Here is a 15,278-nt window from a genome sequence, read left to right on the forward strand (position 1 = left end):
TTCGGGAAAATAGCTGATTAAATAATAAGATACTCATATATTTTTATTTTAATGTTCTAAACCCACGGAGTAGTCTATAGAAGTGGCGAAAATTTCATTCAAGCTTGCGCCAAAATATTAGCTGCCATTTTATGATTAGGTAATTAAAGGTTACAGCATCCCAGCTGTATGTTTTCCTTCCAAAATAAACCTCCCAAAATTCAATTGCCGCGACTTCTCACACTAGTGCCAATTAACCCTGAAAATCACGGGCCTTCTCTTTGCCCAATCTTTACCCGGAGTCTTTAATCCTTAGCACCAGCGACAGGTACATTCTTCTCCCTATGTCCCATTCTCTCCTCACCTCATTCTACATTTTCTTCCCCTACTTCCCCCACGCATCCTCCCCCCTCTCGTCGACGACCACAACGTTTCAGCAACTTTTACGGCTGCCAATCATTCGTCGCCGTCCCGACGAGGCGGTTAGTCGTCGCGATAAGGCCAAGGGGGATGTGCTTGAAGCACTAGTATCCGAGAAAAATAGGAAACATTTCTGCATGCCCGGAACCAATAGAAATCACGAAGGCTCAATATTTTAAGGAAAGTTCGATTGCCCTCACCTACTCCCAAAAGAGTGATTCCCGTGTGAGATCTCGCCTTTTGACAAGACCTGATCGCATGGGCGAGCAAAGCCATCAGAGTGAAGACTGCAGGTAACCGTGGGCCAGGACTCGGGGCCGAAGGAGATAAAAGGGATTTGGGGGAGTGTCCGAGTAATTCACCACCTCTTCTCCCCTTGGCCAGACGGACTTAATAAACAGACACCCTTCCCAAATCCCTTGTGGTCATTTGTCAACCCATCGTGGCCGATCTCCTGACTTATTCCACTCTTTGAATACTGGCACCCACATCGGAAGTAGACGCAGCGATCACTTAGAAAGAAGGTAACACGGAAACCACGGAAAACAATCCCCTCACAGCAAAAAAAAACAACCAGTTTCATCTCTAAGGAATGAATCAAATACTTGAATGTGAGTTCCCAAAACAGTTCTCCGGAAAAAGTGGTGTCAACTAAATCTGAGCAAGTGGAACTGAAGAAGAATTCCGAGTGGAAGACCGAGAGAAACGAAGTAACGTGAGAACCACAGTGCAGTGAGTGGCTGGAAATACATCCCAAAATATGAGGCGGGATGCGAACGACGGAGTGGTCGGTGAGGGAGATAGCGTACGAGGTTTCATCTGTTGTTGACGGTGGTTCTTCTGGGGTGGCAGGGACAGCTGAAAGGGGAAAATCGAGTGCATTTCCTCGCCAGCGTGACCCGGAAAGGAAGTGTGAGGCGGGAGTTCCAGTTAGATTAGAGAGAAAGATTATCGTCTCTGCGGTGCTTTATCTGGTCGTCGTCACGATGTGGGAACTCGTGAAGCGGAGTCTGCAGAGGGAGCGGGCAATGACGGCAGTACAGCTGGGGAGACCCAGAAGGGCTTCCGTGCAACGGATGCACAATGGTAAGCCAGGGATTCAACGATACCGATGGATTCAAGAAGCAATACGGAAAAGTTGTGTTAATAACCTAAAGAGTTTAACTCTGTATCCACTTGTATATTAATGCACAGACGTATCTCCGGAGGGAATTAGACATAAATATTCATACAGCATTTGGAACTACTAAATTCAGGGACTAAACGTATCATGGAGAGCCGAGAGCTTTCTTTGAGGTAGCAATGAGGACCCAGAGTAAAATAATTTAATTTCACTTCTAGGTCTTCTGGATTTGATGCCATACATTCCCCAAATTCCTTTTTCGTTCATTAGATTACGCTAAAAACTATTTAAAAGTGTGTGTGGTATTGTACGCCGGGAGAGTATTTTTATAATGTTATTATTTGCAGTTGGAAAAAAAATTTTAAGGGAATTCGGGCATTAACTTTCTAATCGAAAAAAAATCATTCTTAAATCAGTATATAATTATTTCATTTCTTAAAATATCAGCACTCATTTTTTAGTATATGCTACGTCATAAGTACTAATTTTCTCCTAATTTAAAAATCATGTGATATCAATCACGATTTCAATCCAATTATAATTCAACTTTTCAATATAAAGTCAACAATTCAAGCATCATATTTTAGCTTAGTGTGTACAAAATAGATCAAGGATATTGCAAAATTGTAAATATACCGTTAAAATTTAAAAAAATGTTTCAATTAGGTATATCATTGAAGCCGAATGGATATTAAAAATATTTTCAATTCCCAACTCATATTTACTGAGATCATTTTATCAGACCACCTAATGAAAAATAATAAGCAGAATAATTAACATTGATTAAATGTAATGAAATTATGAGGAATTAGTGTAATAAATATTTCAAATTAAAAAAACAATCGATAAAAATGAAAACACACACTGATTAAAGAAAGATCTTTGAAGAGGGAGCTAACAGAGGCTAGAGTAATTTTTACTTAATTGACCAGAAAATTTTCTTGATACTAGAAAAGAATATGGGAAGACAGACCAATTGAAAGAGAATTAATGAATGCTTCTATAGAGAAGTAATGACTGTTCCTTTCCCAAAGGAAGGAGCCAGTTATCAGGTAACAATGGGCATAGAAAGGGCATTAAACGATTTATTCTGGAAGAAATATTATTTATAAATATTCATTCTTTTATACCCACTCTTTCTAATTTTGAAGACTTTTCAATATGAACTTCATTATTAATATTCTTTATATTTCTGTTATCCTATTTTTTTGAGCTTGTTTTGCCAGCTCCTTTTAAAATGACTTAATAGTGACCTTAACTCTTCATCACCAAACACAGCAAATATATAATCACTCAGACAACACTTACAGAGACAAAGTATGAAATAAACGACCACAAGCCCGTTTCCAATCAGTCACCGATTTCTTTGTTGCATATTTGGTAGTAAATGATCACTTATATTATTATCTATATTAAATGATCACTTAAGAGTTTTGTTACATAATTATTTTTAATTCAAATGCTTTTAAAAATATTAATTTCACCCTTTATTGCATCCACATTTTGCGTGATCGTTTCAATTACCGAAAAACATTCATCCATAACATCGATTGACTCTTTTTAGATAACCTATTATCATTTTAGTTTTAATTTTAAAATAAACTAAACTAATCTTACTCGGATTTAAATATTCTTGTAAAAAGGATGGTGGAGTTTTTTTCATGCTGAATTCATTGGACTTTTATAGGACTTATGGGAGCTCAGTTATAATATTTTAACCAAGTTTAACCGTTATATTCAAGACAAAAAAATGATGCACCCCCCTCGTAATCCAATATACGAGATTTCAAATTTTTAATTATGAAAATATTCGTTATAGCCTCTCTTGAGTGTTTTTTTTATATTTAGAGAAAGAAATTGGCACTAGAGTAGCAGAAGGCATAGGGAAGGTTTTTGAAGGATACTGGTACTACGCAATACTGTGGGACATAGGATACCACTAACACGACAGAAAATTATCCTAAAACACCATATGGCATATTATTATTACTCATTCTTTAGCTTCGTACACTTCATTTCTCTTCCTTCCTAAATACCTGTTATTTTCCTCACTCTACCTGGCTTAAGTGATTTATACTCACAATAAAAATATATAAAACATTACATTTAAACTAATTCAGTTATACAAAGTTTTCACGTTCCTAGTTACAGCGCGCAATAAAAACGTCAATTTTAAAATTTTCCATGTAAAATTTTGTCTATTGATAACGATGAGTATGAATATTGATGATACTTCATTGTAAATGCCAATTTTTTTTATTAAATTCGTTAGATTTTACAAGATAAATAAGACGGTTACTCAGTTTATTGAAGTTTTAGTCGGTGAATCGCAAAAATTTATCTTTCTCACTTGTCGGCACTCCACTATTCCCTGAGTTCCAATCCATATCATTCTCTGAGTACATCAGACAGCAAGGGGATTGTCGCCGACTCATCCTGAGTCCGAAGGTCAATAGGGACTACTGTCGCATCAAATTCCAACCTCCTGCTATTTTTCTGGGCTAAAAATTTTAATCAGGTTTCAGGGGTGACTTTGGAGACATAAAATAGATGGATTGTGTAAATACACTCCGTCACTTCCGCAGTCCGATTAGTGATTATTTTTATTCTCCTCCTCCGCCGCCGTGTCGCCAACGTCCCTTGAGGCAAGGCTTGCGACAAGTTCCTCTACGTGTGCGCGACGGCCCGGAACTACGTCGACCGGGGTTAGAGCGGGCACTCGCTGAACTGCGCAGAATCCAGCGTGATTTATCTCCGTGCTAAGTAATCTCATGATTAATTGCTGCCGACTTCCCGGTGTGAAACTTTTTTCTGATCAGTTTAAACTATCTACTTAATTCCACGAAAAGCCTTGGCGTGGTTTTTCATCGTGGCCTTTCGTTAGATAATTCGTTAGTCCTCTTTGACAAACAATGATATTTACTGCATCAATGTGAACTTCGATAGAACTCCAGCACCCTCTTCTAAATTTGCGAAGTAAGGACATGTTAAATGTGAGCCAACTGATGGTTGACCTCAACTATAAATACCGAAAATTTTATTTTAACGATTTTAATGGTTGAATTAAAATGTGCAGCGTTGAGGTTATTACTCGCCAAGATTAAGGATCTACTCTAAAAACTAAAATATAGATCTTTTTTGGCCAGTTTTATCTACAATTGTGTAACACATGCATATGCTATTTCATACCATATGTTTAAAACGAGGCCAGTAATAAATTTCGTTCAATGAGCATTATTGTTTTCAAAAAATATATGTTATTTTAAAGAGTTGAATTAAAGTGAAAATAGTAATAAAAATTTTAGTCAGTTATTTTAGTACCCAGCAAGAAACCGTTAGGGTGTGTGGCAGGGGATGAATACACATCAGATTAGTTTTGACGAGAGTATAACCCCTACCGCGGTAGGAGAATGTTATTCTGATCTCTTATCGTTCGTGGAAAAAATTGCATCTTAAATTAATCTGTTCTACCCTTAATCTCTCTAATTTTTATTGACATGGTCTCTTCTACCTTAGTACGATGGGGTAATAATAAATTTTCAAAATCAATATTGGAGACACGTCCTTCCAATTTAAGCGAAAGGTTCATTCTATAATCTATATATAATATTCATAAATATGAAATATAATATAAATATAAGATCCATAAATTCATCATAAAAATGACTGCATACATCTATTGATTGAAGAAAGTGATAAGCTCATTCATAGAAGTGAATGTATATTTTGTTCGTCCTTGAACTCTAAAAGTACTTTTTTATAATTATGCAATGATATTATGCAAGTATAGCAATAGTCATGCAATGGATAAGTTGAAATGAGCCTAGAGAGGAATTATCGTTCTTCATTGACCGAGAATATGTAGTAAGCCGCTTTGATGGGTTACTGGGTTTTTAAAATACTCATAACCTCGTTGCGACCATTTTACGGCTGCATGCCAAACGAGCACATTACCTCAATGAAACTCATTCACAATGCACAGAGTTGGAATTTAAGATTAGAACTTGTTGGAGTTGATGCTGGATTTCCCAATATTTCCATTGTGATTCTTTCAAATATGGATCGCTAAAGGGGGTACCTCTTCTGTTAATCCGTCATTAGGCCTTTCAGGAGGAAGAATCCTGGACCTTCTATGGATACGTGTATACAATTGGTATACGGTTGACCTGTGCTTCGATTACCTGTTTAAACCAGATTATTTCAACTCATGTACATTTTCTTTTCTTGGATGAATGATGGAAATTGTAAAGACCTAGATAAACTCGTTGATGAATGGACTATAAGAGGGCATATGTGATTTTAAATGGAACTAAGGGGTTGAAGGTCAAAGTCTCTTCGAAATCTTCTAAATCATAGGCCGTTTGTTTATACTCCTTTTTTATCCTTTTCATTGTATCGTTTCACAAGTAACACCATTGAATGAGCAAAGAAATTTACTAATTACGGTGTGTCATAACGCAATATGTTCGCCTTAAATGGGTATAGCAAGCTCATAATCATGCCAAGTTATATGATTTAAATGGTATTTAAATCGTTTATTTGACTCAATGTTCGAGTAAAAAGAAAAAATATTTATCCATAAACTCTTATATCTCGCGAATTAAAGTATCCTGTACTAATTAATCAATATTTAGAGTTAATATTACTCAAGTGTTCCTATAATTAATAGAGTAATTATGTGTTTTTCTATGCGTTATTATCATGCAAAATTAGGTCATTATCACAATCACGAAATGAAGTCGAACGCGCTCCGGTATTTAGTAAGTAAATTGTTCAATCTCACTAAAGCGAGATAATTTAACATAATTATCCCCATTTTTGATCAATATTGGTAAAAAAAGCCTATAATTAATTATTAAATGTTACATGGTATCCGTGCGTTGCCATCATTAGCGAAGGAATATTGTTGTTACTATTACAATGGTGAAACGTTCTCAAATGTTACCTGGACTGTAGGCAGTGAATTTTTACGTAACACGAAAATGAGTTGCACCTCAAAAATACGTCATTCGTTTATTATTATATATTTATAATTAATATCACTCAACAAAATTTAATTAATGAAGATAAATAATATTCTATTCAGTGCGTTGCATGTATAATATGAACAGTATAATATTGTACAAAAGTTGTGAGTGTTACTTGCACAGACGATTTCAGGCGTGTTGAATTATGATGATGACTCTTGCAATATAAGTATTAATTATCTCGACTTAAAACATACTCAAAGAGCATAAAATTTGTCATCTAATACTCATCTTTAAGTTCCTAATGGCATTACTTTCAAAGGATCCTTATTTATCATTCTTGGAGAAGTAGTATTCCAGTAGTTTGAGCGTTAGACTGCTGACTAACCCCGTCCCCGGCTTCGATTGCCGGGGACGCCTAAAGGCACCCTCAGCTTCACCCAAGATGCGTTCATTTCGGATACCAGTTAATTCTGGGAGACCATAGGCAGCACAAGGAAAAGAACTGGCCCTCAACTTTGATGCCTGAATTCCCACGCCGTTGGGTTTACCAGTAGGTGAGCTCTACACTTACCTATCCAACTGACCTTCGGATTGATAAATTTGTTTGATCGAATAAAAATACACATTTCAGGCGTGATATGGTGGAATATCATGATTAATAAAGAATTGTTAATTTTCCATAAAATAATTTTTATTTCTATTTTGTGGAAAATTGCCAATTTATAATTTGTTTGATTGGTTTATTCTCAAATTATGGTTTCGATTTTACTCTTTTATGTACGGCTAAAACTTCTATTATTTATATTTATACAAATATATATTATATAAATTACAACTTTCATGCTAAATGAAACTTAATTTTAAGATTTCAAGTGGGCATAATTTCTTTTCACATATGTAGATTAATAGAAAATGCATGCACTTTCCGACTAAAACATATGTGTCATCTATCTAACTATTGGATTACGAAGGATATAAGGATTCATTCCCAGTATTATTAGTAATTAATCTTTACGCATGTTTTATGATTTTATAACTTTCTTCCATCGCATTAAGGAAACCTCAAATTAATATTTGATAAATCTACATAGAGTTTGCACGTATCGTTTCCGTACTTTTTATTTATAACGATATGCAATTGTTCATTGGTCTTAGAACTTTATTGACCTATTGTTATTTTTTAGGAATATTATTCACATCCCCTTTGGATTATGACACATTAAATTATGAAATAATGCATACAGTTAGACACGCTTGAAGATATTATCTAAATTCTTGTCAGAAAATTTCCTAAACATTCCGAAAGCCTTTACCAAAAAATAACGAGTTCCTGAAAGCAGCTGAATAAAAATCCACTAAATCCAAGGCTCCAGTGAAAGAATTTAGTTTAGACGTAAGGGACAGATTCGAAATTAGCCCGGATAAAACCAGAATTCCCGCTTAGAAAGGCTAAAAGGCTCCTGTCAGCATATTGCGCATCGTAAAAACACAATATTTGTCTCATGCACAATGATTTAGAGAGCCTCAGTACTTCTAGGTAAATTGTGGATCCTTTATAAAATAACTTCTCGGAATAACACTGACCGTCACACGAATACTAGGTTATCCATTGTATGCGCCCTTGGAGACTCGAAAACTCAACGTTACATAATCGCATATTCACTGTACACTTGTGCCACAAAGATTTTATTTTGTTTTTGTAGATCTGTCTCATGTCGATCAATAAGGCAGCAGTTGCAAAATTAAAAAGATAGCCTGTAGAGTAAACACAAATAACTATTCGTCTTTCCATCGTACAATTTAGAACTATAACACAATTAGAAGGGAACACCTCTCAATTGATATACATTCCTGACAGCTGACTGACATCACCCATTTGAAATTTGACTGGCATTCCTCTACTGACAGATGAACTTGCAAATTCCTCTCAAGCGCCTTTGTGTAGGCTTTAAGGATAAGGATGTTTTTGGTGATTATGAAATTTAGTTATCTTTATTTGTCTTGAAAATTGACATTTTAATTAATAGTTAATAGTAGGCTTTAGTCATCCCAGAATTTTTATCTAAGTATAAATCAAATAATATATCAAAGTACTTATTCACCCAATTTTAGTCATGGATTGAGGAACCTAAAAATCAATATTAAATTTTTAAATGAAATAACTATTCCAAATTTCTGTGAATGACACATTTGATCATACGGATATGTATCATTCAGCATATTGTACGGAATGATAAGTATTCTATTTATTCGAATGGTATATTTAATTTTAAATTATGAAATCCGTATCGCGTTGAGTGTGAAAACGTTTAAAGAAAAAACTAATCAAGAATCACTGGTTAATTAGGCAAAAATTACATTTTTAATACTATTATATAATATTTAACTTAATTATGTCGTTTCTTCTCACAATGTGCATGTATGTTATGTCTAACAACTCATCCAATCTGGGCAATTTTTCAAATGACATAGAATTCAAGCGGTTCTCTGTAACTCATGTATGAGATAACTTGTATTTTAACTATTTAATAGAACGGAATTACGTGACTTCATAGCATGTGTCTGAAATAAAACTGACCGCTCGCTCTACATCGGCCTCTTTCCTCGGCAATCCAATTACTCCCGTGTTTGTAGGGTAATTTCAAACTACAGTAGAGTGTCGGAGAGAAGAATCCTAGGAACAGATATGAAATGGGAATGAAAGAGAAGACGAAATCACGCAAAGTAGAAAATAGGTCGATAGAGAATCGTTACGTCAGCAGAGCGGAGAACGGGAAGTCCGTGAAAGAACTCCATAGCGTCGACCCGCCACAACTTACGAGACTTCCCTCCTCTCTGCACCCTTTCTCTTCCTCCATCTCGCTTTTGGTCTCTCTTCTGGTCTCTCCTCTCTTTCTCTCCTCTCTCTTTCTCATCGCACCTTTCTCCGTCTTACCATCTCGCTGGCTTCTTTAGTCATGCAATAGCATCACCATGGAGCCAGGAATGAAATCCATAATATATAATCCTCCCCCTCACTCCCGCGCGACTCCTCTGCCAATTCGTAATAAATATGCCCGCAAGTAGGAAATGATACCGTATCATTCCTGGGGTCGGGAAGAGAGCGATGGGGGATGGGAAATGATAAGAGAGTCAAAGGTGTGCTAGTGAATTGAGTCACAAATCGAAAATCGTAGAAGCAATATATGCAGAAGCGCGGCAAAGGTGTACGTAGCTTGCTTTTCTTTCTTTACTTTTGTACAGTCGCGGGATAGATTGGAAGATGCTAACTTCCCAAAGAGAATTGAGTATATTACTATCTCTGCTGAAAAGCCACTGCTCGAAGAAATCAGTTTCACGTCTACAAGGTCGTCATTCTCCATATATGGTGTATCAAGTTACACTCGTCCAATGCCCTCTGTTATTTTTAAATGAGAAACGATTTATATTACGGTGAAAGGCGATAAGGTGCTAACAGCTGTCAGGAGTCGTTACACCCATGCTCGAGGCTCCAGTAATGAGACTATAATTGAAATGAATAAACATATTCTGCCCTGGGTACAAGGTGTTCTGGAATAGAAATGATAATAAAAAATTAATTTACTACTCTAGGGCCCAAAGTTTGTATAATGTAGATAAAAAATTACACCAACATCCAAACAAATGTTCTGTAGAAATTTCAAAGTACAACCAAGTGCTAGTAATAACTATCATATACAAAAGCACGATAGCATTTTTGTACGAAGACTGCCAGGAAACTATCCGACCATGAAATATTTTTCGAAAAATAGCCTATCTAGGGCAATGAGGCCTTTGTCCCCTTCTAAGTACTCCCCTTTGGATCTAACGCTCTTATCCCAGCATCACTTCCACTTTTCAAAACACCCAAAAAGTCTTTTTTCGAAATGTTCAACTGCCTCGTCGCATTCTCCTTTATCTCGTCAACCGTCTCGTCTTGGGAAGACTAGGTTTTTGTTTCAGCATCATAGCCGTAGACCTATGACTCATCTCCACCTATGTTACCTTCTTTTAACATCCTGGATCATCGTTTGCGGCTTGGAGCACGTACTTGCCTCCCCGCTACTGTAGCACGAAATTCTTGACGTTGATGAGATAAAAGAGAATGCAACGAGACAGCTGATTCCGAAAAAGAAATTTTTCCGCTTGTTCCGGAAAGTGCAAAAGATGCTGAGATAATCTGTGAGGTCCCAAGGACAGTACTTTGAAAGGGACTAATACCTCATTGATCTAGGTAGGCTATTTTTCTCAAAATATTAGATGGCTGCATTCTTTCCCGTGAGATCTCATGTTTCCGCATTTATATGTTATTATTAGGTAATCTACCGGTTAAGGTAGGTTTTTGAATGGACACAGCTACTAAATCCATATATATATATATATATATATATATGAATATATATGTATATATATATATGTGTATATATATATATATATATGTATATATATGTGTGTATATATATATATATATATATATATATATATATATATATATATATATACATATACATATATATATATATTTATTTATTTATTTATATTTATATATTTATCATTTTTTTGTAAATATACTAACATATTCATGCATGAAAATAATATCTTCTATTAAAATTAGAAAATAACGATTGAGTGAGTCCTGTGACTTCAGAATGTATTTGTGCGTCATTAGAAATACCTTCAGTTACGTGGACTTAAGGTCTATACGCATTTTTTTCATTCTCTATTCTAAAGCTTATAGAGACGATGTAAAAAAGTTTTCGATGAAATAATCCATACTTGTTAAACATTTTCGTGTGTTTAATGATTGTCTAAACCAGTACTCTCTCTTGATGAAGAATATTCTTAATCCAAACTCCCTCAACATGAGGATTGAGGATTTACCGTATTACGATGATTTATCATACGAGAGATGTCAGAGGGCTCTAGAGAAACCTCCGTTATGCTATGCAAATTCACGGAAATAGATACATAACATTTATTATTTTTATCTCAAAACTATGTATTAATACTATTTTAATACATATTTTCCAAAAAGATTTAAAAATTTGTCATAGCTCTGTACTAGTACTGAAATTCCTTCAGCATAAAATTCTGCCGCTTAAGATCGCAGCCAATCGATTACGGCATCATGAATTCCTCGTAGAGACAAGCTCAAAACATCGAGTAGCCTAACTTTTCAGTCGTTTCTTCCATGTAACAGAGTCGTAGAAATGTATGGAAAACTTGCTAAAGATTTCAGATATCGTAAAACGCCGGTTTTCACGAAATTTTCGTAAATTATCAGGGGTAGTTCATTAGTTCATTGCTCACCACAGTCGGGCGTTCACTTTTGTGAACATCATGGACATTTGTGGTCGTTCTCTAACTAACGACAACACTGACGCAGAACTCTTGTCACTCATATTTGGCCCATACAGACCACAAATTTCCCGATAAATTTCAGCAGCTTTTAAGTTCAGTCAAAATCAGTATAATCAGTAAAAATCTCATCACTGAATGTATTTCATATTTGGCGGGAATTTCAATTATATTGTTCATTTGGACTCGCAATTGTAAACGAACGGCAAGCGGCGCGACCTTCCAACTACTGCAGCATTAGGTGTACTGGCCTATTGGGTGCGTCAATAAACCGACCGTTCGGCTCCCTCCACCGCTTCTCACGCTGCACAAAAACCAATGTTTCTTTCTGGACAGCCCTCGTATAAAAATATGTTCACCAATATGAGATTCGAGCGAGAATTCACAATTATGCTGAAAAAATAGCTATAAAAAAGTGCTGCGATATCATTTTTTGTATAGTTTTCAGGCAATGCCTTCATTTTCCTTTAAGAGCCGTCATAAAATAGTATGCAACGTAGTATGAGACAATATGAGTATTCATAAATTCCTAAGTAGTTCAAGTTTAGAAAATACATTATATCTTAAGTCAAAATTCACGATTCTTGTACATTTTATATTTTTTAATTATTATTCATGCATCGAAAATTTCATGGAAAACGTTCCCTGCAAATGCGTAAATATTTTTGAAAAAAATTCTAGGGTGCCATAAATTACTCGCTTGAATTCTTCTGCTTGCGCAAGCCACTCTATTATTAATTTCGCTTTGAGCTGTCCGATAATCAAATTCAGCCTTACATGATATTCCGTACTGCAATTGATAATTTAAAATTTTGTCCCATAAGACAGTGATGTGGATGCCGGTGAATAGGAGAAATTGAAGACATTTTTTCACGCATTGAGTCGGACAATTTATTATCAATCACTAGGGTTGACAGGAGATAAAAAGATCTATTGAAATCCGTGAAAACTAATAAATGCCTATCCCCCTGTCATGAGAGAAAATTGTTTGAAACGGACGTCCTAAGAAATCTGAAGGTTTTGGACAAAGGTCCCGTCAAAAAAAAAAAGATTGATCAATGCAGGAAGGTGATTGATGAAATGAAGAAAGGAAAGAAATCAGATTATATTTCAACGGGAAATTCACTTATGCCTTTGGCACGAAAACACAAAGTTCCTCAATCAAGGTGAGAATATAATGGATTGCGAACATAGAAATAAAACTTCCTCAGGCATATCTTCCCAAATATTCTCAGAAATTTAATTAAAATGCCCAGTCCCATCATTACTGAAGGTCATCAAAATAAACAGAGAGTAGTATTGTGGACGCATTCCTGCTCACTAGCGATGATAAAATTATTACCAAACGTTTGCGGATGTGTTAAAAACTGTGCACTGCATTGCATTAAATTATCATGTAGCATCAGTGCAATTTTGCATCACCAATAGTTTATTTTCTGCTTTCCTACATCTTTAGATGCACCTAAACCAATTTTTTTCCATAAATTTATTTTACTTGTATATTTATCTTCATAATTTTTCAGAAAACAGCCACAGGTACTTTTATTTGCATTTGCGATGCAGCTGCAGGTTCTCTGAGTGAGGTTTTTCTCTACGTACTTTGCACGGAATCCAATGTTGGTTTTAAAGGTACAATATTCCAGGAGAGAGGAAAATATATTCAAGTAATATGGGGTGGAAGATATAATGCAATGTTATTGGGTATAACTGTAATATCTGGATGAAATCAAAACTTTTTTGTAGATATACATATAGATAGGAATAGAAATTACATTTTTTACTATGTGAATAAATTACACCTCGTATTTTGAGAAAAGTCTATGACACAGTGGTCCGCTGGGAGTGTATTTCTAGACCAAAACAGCGTTGAGATAAATGTGAGCTTATCACGAGTGCAACGCTGTGACATGTTAAAGAATACCAGTTTGACAAGTAGGATAGATTTTTGCTTTTGCAATAGTTGAGCCGTGCCCAATATTTTTTGGCGCTTTAATTAATCAAAGAAATGCGTCCTAAGACTTAGATACCACCCACTTTTCAAAAGTCCCCGACGACTTCTTAGGTGTATTGCAGAAGCTTAAGCAAAGACGAAAAAAATGTTTTCGATGCGGGGGAAAGGAAAACTTTTTTGTTAGGAAAAATGTAGGAAAACACGAAACAAAAAAGAATGCACTTGCTTTTTTCCAGTAATTGCAGGAGTTGGAAATAATTCATAATAGCATTGAAAAGGTCTTGACACGACATGGAATTGATTTTAAAATATATATGTGTGTATATATGTGCATATATATATATATATATATATATATATATATATATATATATATATATATATATATATATATATATAAAACCATGAACACAGTAATCAACCCGAAGGTCGGTTTAGTAGGTGATGGTAGAGATCACCCAGTACTAAGCCCTATACGGCGTGTGAAATTCACACATCAGGGTAGGGTGGCCAGTTCCTTTCCCTGTGCCGGTTATGGTTTCCCAGGAAGATCTGGAACCCGGAAAATCACTTTAGCTTGGGTAGAGCTGCAGGTGCCCAGAGTACCTCGCCTGGGAATTGAACCCGGGACCCTCCGGTCAGCAGTCCAACGCTCTACCCCCTGGAATACCGCGACGCACATATGTATGTTTTATACATATTTATTGAAAAATTATTTATTTATTTATTTATTTATTTATTTATTTATTTATTTATTTATTTATTTATTTATTTATTTATTTATTTATTTATTTATTTATTTATTTATTTATTTATTTATTTATTTATTTATTTATTTATTTATTTATTTATTTATTTATTTATTTATTTATTTATTTATTTATTTATTTATTTATTTATTTATTTATTTATTTATTTATTTATTTGTTTGTTTATTTATGTATTATTTTTTTTTTTGCATTTTCGATTTGTTCATCGACATGAACTTTAGATTAAATCCTAAAAATTAAAATTAATGCTTCAGCGTGGTAAACAGTATAGTGTCATTACGGTATATGTGTCATTACAAGGGAATTAAATTGGTAGACAAGACAAATTCAAGTGCCGAAATAATAAAATGGATTATAATATTGTTTTATGAGTCACAATTATGTTCATTTCCGTCTACCCCGTATGAGCATTTAAAATCTACACCACAATTTCAAGTACCACGATTATTCTCATTGTGTCAATTTGTTGTCGAACCGACTATTAGTTAGAATGCTTATCCATCGTTATAAGTATGTAGGAAGTTAAGGAAGCTTTAAAAAACGACAAAAAAATTAGTCACGCGTGAACTCCAACCTTCTGAATATTTAAATTTTACAAAGATCAATAATTGTAATCACAGTTTACCACCCAAGGGCCCACTTCTTAACGGGACGACACTTGAGCCTTCCTAAAATATACCATCAGTCACAACTTCCTAAAATAATTATTT

The 15,278-nt window shown here is 34.9% G+C and overlaps 1 protein-coding gene across 1 annotated transcript in view; it reads left to right on the forward strand.

The window, feature by feature from the left end:
- The first annotated feature begins 453 nt into the window (after positions 1-453).
- The window catches only part of LOC139690998 (titin homolog), a 125,223-nt gene continuing 110,398 nt past the window's right edge, over positions 454-15,278 (forward strand). The window contains exon 1 of the mRNA XM_071588698.1: positions 454-1,485. Within this exon, the coding sequence (XP_071444799.1) occupies positions 1,170-1,485 (316 nt within the window). The 5' untranslated portion in view covers positions 454-1,169. The remainder of the gene's footprint in view (positions 1,486-15,278) is intronic.

This window comes from Hetaerina americana, unplaced genomic scaffold, assembly GCF_022747635.1.
Source record: "Hetaerina americana unplaced genomic scaffold, ioHetAmer1.1.p SCAF_3, whole genome shotgun sequence".
Taxonomy (NCBI): Eukaryota; Metazoa; Arthropoda; class Insecta; order Odonata; family Calopterygidae; genus Hetaerina; species Hetaerina americana.